At 38.1% G+C, this 6,224-nt stretch overlaps 1 protein-coding gene across 3 annotated transcripts in view; it reads right to left on the bottom strand.

Moving 5' to 3' along the window:
• Nucleotides 1-3,650: 3,650 nt before the first annotated feature.
• Nucleotides 3,651-6,224, bottom strand: part of LOC131430887 (disheveled-associated activator of morphogenesis 1) — a 232,528-nt gene continuing 229,954 nt past the window's right edge. For all 3 annotated transcript variants that reach the window (XM_058596133.1, XM_058596134.1, XM_058596135.1), the window contains one exon: nucleotides 3,651-5,504. In XM_058596133.1, the coding sequence (XP_058452116.1) occupies nucleotides 5,160-5,504 (345 nt within the window). In that variant the 3' untranslated portion in view covers nucleotides 3,651-5,159. The remainder of the gene's footprint in view (nucleotides 5,505-6,224) is intronic.

Here is a 6,224-nt window from a genome sequence, read left to right as displayed (position 1 = left end):
ATGTTTACATTTGAGTGCCTGTAACCAGAGTGATGACATGTCATCCGTAATGTTGGCAACAATTCGAAGCATTTGATCCGAAATGTTGGAAGTCGCATTAGCTTCCCTCTCAGCAGGCCGTTATATTTTGTTGATCGTTGAACGTTTGTTGAACAGCATATTGCACGAAATATTCGTTCAGTTTGCTGGGTTGGTTTGTTGTTGTTTTTCTCTTGCAAAAATAGTGTGAAAATTAGATGTAACCTTCAAATAGAATGAAAATTTGTTCTTATTCTACGTGAAGTAGAAGTATTGTGCAGGTATGTAGTGTTAGTTCAAAAAAATAATTGGAAAACACTCCAACTCCTCATATTAAAAATGGCTCAACGATGGACCTCTTTCTGTCGGGTTTGTTGAACGAAAAAAATTGCATTCGGTTCAACGGTCTGTTTCAAAATCGGCAAACGAAGGCCCTGTGTTGGCCTCCCGTTGAACGATTGATTGAACTTTCATTGGACCAATGATCCTACGTATTGGACCAATGGAGGCCCACCGTTGAACGTTTTTTTTTCTAAGAGGGTTTGCATTGTATTTGACAGGTTGTTTGCTCGTTTGGAAGAAAGCTGTCATTTCAAACGAACAGCTGTCGTCACTCTGGTTATAGGCACTCTAATTTACATATGTTTACTTTCTTCCAAACTTGTTGCTATGGAATCATTACCGTCATTTTCAAATGTTTATCGACGCTTATTAACGAAGGGTCAACAAAATTACACTATTACTAATACCGTTTTCGTTAATTGATTAGAGCAGCCCGAGAGCTGGCCCACACTCAAAATAATAATCATATTATAGTTACGTGAAAAGTTATGTAAATATTTTCCACCCTACTTTTCACGTAGGTTTTAATGGACTGGCATTTAAAAGCTGTTTAATGCATAATCCAGTAAAAGTTACGTGTTTCATAGGTAAAATGTAATGTACTGTTCATATCACATTTATCTATCAGTTCATATCAAATTTAGATAGCAGAAAACTACTATTTTTTATATTGGTTGGAGTCAAAAGGGAGATTCCAGATTTTGATATAAATCTATGAAATGAAAAATGCCATGAAATATAAAATATTTATTTCAGAAAATTGTCATATAATTCCAATGGCCTAAAAAGCAACTAATAACGTCGTGATAATCTCAAATCGACAAGCCTCCAGAAATCGTTTATGTTGTCACTGCCATCCAACCGAAGCCGAAGTCGAGATCCAAGAACTCCCACAACACTACCGATGCAGGTTGAAGTCGCATTACATGGTTCCAGTGTCTCTAGCTTCATACCGACGACCTGTTCGAAGCATTCGGCAGGAACGGGGAAACTTCCGGACTCACGCAGGCACTCGGTCCAGTTGAACACATGGAAACTTTCATACTGCAATGGTCCGGTCGGTGGAGTAAAAAATTGTAATTAAATAACTTTTCCCGCAAATATTTACACTACTTACACTTCGAGGGCCACTGCTCGCCATTTTCAAAATCGAGTTTTTCACACTGGAAATTCACGTAGATTGTTTGACGTTTGGTCAATTCACGTAAACCTTATGTGATGACTCTATTCATTTTAGGGGATGTTCGTATAACATTCATTTTCGTCACGTAAAATATCCAATTTGACATTTGAAACCATTCTACGTGATTTTTCAAGTGAATCGAACGTGAATTTTTATTTGAGTGCAGACTCACCCAAACAACATTTGAGATGTTTGTTTTAGCAACCTGGGGTCGCTCTAGATCGGACTTCAATCGCGTAATTTCGCTCTGAATTTTTTTTCGGGTCTCACACGACATCCATGCGAGTTTGTTTATTTTTTCTTTTTCTATGAGTTGTTGTTTAGGGCGCGTACCATGTGTTCGTTTTATTCGGAGTCAGAGTTGCCCGCGCGTTGGTTCTAAAGCGAAAACGGTATAAGTTCACTGGTTCACGATTACTGGTCTGAAATTGACGGTATCGGTCTGGCTTGACGGTATTGCAAACATCGTCATATACAATCAATTAGCGTTACAATTTGATGAAGATATGCGTTACAGCTATTTGACGTTTATTGGTGGTTTGTGTACAATGGATTATATAATAGATAGAATATTGTAGAATAGAACGAAATAATAATGACTTAACCAATGAGCAAACCACTGATAGCTGTCAAACGATGTTCATCCAGTTTGTGTTGTGAGGATGTATCGTTTGGGACCTGATGGGTGATATGATGTGTGAGTGAAATGTAAGAGTAAGTGCATGCAAGAATGGCAATAAAGGCCACCGTTTCAGCTCAGCACTAACGATCGACAATTAGAAGAGATAGAAATTGGGTAACGGTACCCCCATTCATCTCAAATCCATTATTCATTTCATATACGAGAACCATTAGTTATAGTGAGATCTGTTATCTCTGTTTGATAGATTAATTTCAGAAATAACATGAAATTTGGAGCATTTTGCTTCGTCAAAAACCACTTCCGAACTACTGTTATGCATTACTGCTTCATTTATTGAAAGTCGAGTGATTGCTAAAATAACATGGTGACTCTACTAATATGATGACTATCGGCACACTAGTTTTAGTTAGGATCTATTAGAGTAGAAATAGTAACTCAATGTTGTAATACTTGCGTGTGAAATACATGTAGGTATGTATGTATGTGTTTTTGTGTGTATGTAAAATATACATTTTACCGTGCCTTTGGGTGCGTTGTATCAAATTGGTAGTGATGCATTTCGATTGTGAGTCAGTAGTGTACACCAGATGCCAAAAAGTGCCTGAACGGATGGTAACACTGTCAAGGATCATCCGAAGATAACGAAATGTGAACATGCTGTAGTAATACTTATGGGACCCAAGTGCCAATATAATTTAAATTAAAACGCATGTCCTCAGTTCTTTTCCGTCAAACCATCATGACCGGCCTTACAAAGATATCATTAAAAACACTAATCCTTTATTTTTTTCGGAAATGGAGCATGAATAAAAAATTCGGAATAAATAATAACAAATGTGATAGATGTGGAGCTGAAAAATAGGAAAATAATTTAATTAACACTCTTAGGAAATCTTAGATACAAAATGGAACACGGGTAAGAATAAAAACACCACTGCATACAACTAACTTTTAATTTTCAGGAAATAAAATAACATATCAGCAAAAGTACGGAATGGAAATAAAATAGACACTTACGAAATACGATTGAATAGAACTACTGGAGTTAAGGTAAAACGGAATATAAACTATGACCAAAGGTAAGAAAACCAACATAAATAAATAATAAAAACTTTTGGGTAATAATAGGTATAATTTCCTCATATTGAAAGATGCGTTTATATGGCGCGCATGCGCTAATTTGGCCTGATACAAACTAACGGGGAGGGAAACACATTTTGGACAGGGCTGTAAAGCTGATTGGAACCCTTTCCCCACCAAAATGTGATATAAGGAAACTATAAGGATAAGGATTAAGTAGATGAGACTATTTAAATGGCAAGAGAAAGGCAATGCCACACCACGAGGTGGATTAAGAGGGGTTTGCATAATTTTGTAAGATGTTGAACGAACAAGTACAAGTAACTGTATGAACAGGCAGTGTCAGGGAATGTGGTATTCACGTAGTTGATTAATTTAGTAATCCATTTTTCCGACAAGTTTATTCACGTTTTCTTCGTACTATCAGTATATATACTATATATAATCAATTTTTCCATCCAGAGTGTTTTTTTTATGAAGAGACCGTTGCTGTTTGGTTGGCGTTTGTTTCTTACTGTCGAGAAACAGCTCCAACTTCGGTACTCCCTCGGTAATCAGTTCGTTTATTTTAACGTGTCCTTCTTTGTTTTTGCTCTGTTTAAAATGAATCTCTGTTTCTTCGGTTTTGGTTTGTATTGTATGAATTTCGAATATCATCAAGCAACACCTATATGTATTGATTCTATTGTATGCCATGCAGTTGGATGCCCGACGGCTGCCGGTGATAATGATAACCATGAAAACTGGCGGCGATAGCATGTGGAATAGGGTAGATAAAATTGCTTGTCCTACAAACCAAATGATTATCAAGTTATTTGAAGCAGAAGACACCTCACCACATTGCATATATTAAAATCGGTATCCAGTGTTTGTTCTGTTATTGCATATTTGTTTGCTGGGTAAAAATATTGGACACGGACACGAGCTATGAGGGGTGCACAGCGTTTATGTTTTGAATGAATGTTAAAAAAATGTTATTCCGCTATTATTCAGTATATTTAAAAACGGGAAAAACTTCACTTGTCTATTTGGAAAACTCAACGGTTTTTGTTTTGTTTTACTGAGATTATATTTTTCATCGATTATCGATTACCAATTTCTAGATTATATACAGAGAGTTCCCGGGTCGGGGAGCAACTCAGATCTTGAGTAAAGGAAGAGATATGCGTACATGTATATGTCACTAGAAAGAATACTTCAGTTAGGGGTGAGCTAAATAAATACAAAAGAATGGTGTTCCCTGTTGTAGAATTGATGAACACCCGCTGTTCTCGGAGGGTACAGTGCAATACAACAACAAGTATGTAGATATAAATGAAGCTTAAACAGGCCCTGACTAATACCGTTGTTGGGAAGCATGGAGTTCGCGAAGGAAAACCCATTGGTAACTGAAACGATTGCGATGTGGCTACTGAAGGTTAGGAGTAGACTGTATGACAAATTAACTGTTCTACAAAAAAGTCTTAACTAGAATATAAGTTTCTACCGGTTAGTTTAGCTTACGTTTACTGCCAGGCTGTCTACTTTTGCCAGCTTTTTCTAAAACAAACGCGTCAGTTGCAAAGTGGCTGATCTGATCGTAAAACATGCTCCAAAATTTACTGTTATTGTATTTATATATTTTCTTCGGTGTGCTTAAAACAGTCTCTAATGGAATAACCAGAACATTTTATAATATCTAGTGCTTTCTGTTGTAGTTTCGTACTAACATTGTATTTTTGAGCTTCACTCACAATTTTTGGTCTCATTCACTTTTACAAATTTACACGAAAACAAAAAAAAAACAACGCCCTCTATATTAGAATCAAACCGAAATATACTAAACAAACACACGTTTTCCGCCAGGACAAAAGTCCAGCCAATGATATATACTAATCATGCAGTTTCTGCACTCTACTGCCGTCTGTTGACGACGCCCGTCCGTTCGCGACTGTCCTCCCGGCCAACGCTATTCCGACTGCGCGGCGGGGACGTATTGGTAGCACTGCCGTTGCTCGGTGTTCCCAGCCGGGTTTTGCGCGACCGTTTGAACTTGGCCATGTCCTCGCCGAACACGTCTCCGGTTCGAAGTGCGGAGATGAGATCATCAAACTCGCCTTTATTGTTCGACTCGGCCACTGGACTGCCTCCGTTGGACGTACCATTGCTGGACGCTTTCGACGATTTCAGTCCGAGATTCTTGGCCACCGAGTTCAGCAGACCTTCCTTGGATTTGCGCTCGATGGTGCGTTTTTTAAGCTGTAACGAAAGAATGAAAAAAAAATTGTTAGATTACTACCAATACTGCCCATATTTGCGTGTCAGTCCCATATGGAATTATTAGGCACTGTATTGAAGACTGTCCCAGAAAGTAACCAAAAACTACTGCCATTTCGCAATGGTTCAGAATCTGTCAATTTTTATGGCTGCGTCCTGTTGTTTACACTCTTCTCTAACCACTTGTGCAGTTGTTTATTCGTTTTCATTAGTTTGTTTCGAAATGCGTGGACTTTCAGCAGAACAACGTCGAAAAATTGTGTACAAATGGTGCACAGAACGCGGATTGTCACTGAGAAAGATAGCAAAAATAGAAGGAGTAAGTGAAAAAGCCATGCGAAATGCAATCAGATGCTGGAAATTTGAACAGCATAATCACGAGGAAACCTACGTGAAACTCGATTACAAATCCTTGCCGGGACCACAATATTATACGGTGCGAGAAGGGCAAGTGTTAAACCAGTCCGAGACATTGATTGAAGTCGAAAAATTTGGTAAGAAAACTATGGTCTGGCAAGCAATTTGTAGCTGCGGTAAGATTTCGAAACCCTTCATCACCACTGCTTCAATGAACAGCGGAATATACATCAAAGAATGTTTACAAAAACCACTTCTACCCATGATTCGAAGCCACAAGGATCCTGTTGTCTTCTGGCCAGATCTTGCTTCTTGTCACTACTCGAAATCAACGGTAAAACGGTA

This window comes from Malaya genurostris, chromosome 2 (assembly GCF_030247185.1).
Source record: "Malaya genurostris strain Urasoe2022 chromosome 2, Malgen_1.1, whole genome shotgun sequence".
NCBI lineage: Eukaryota > Metazoa > Arthropoda > Insecta > Diptera > Culicidae > Malaya > Malaya genurostris.
The sequence above is the reverse complement of the archived record's forward strand: the minus strand, read 5'-3'. Positions and strand labels throughout refer to the sequence as shown.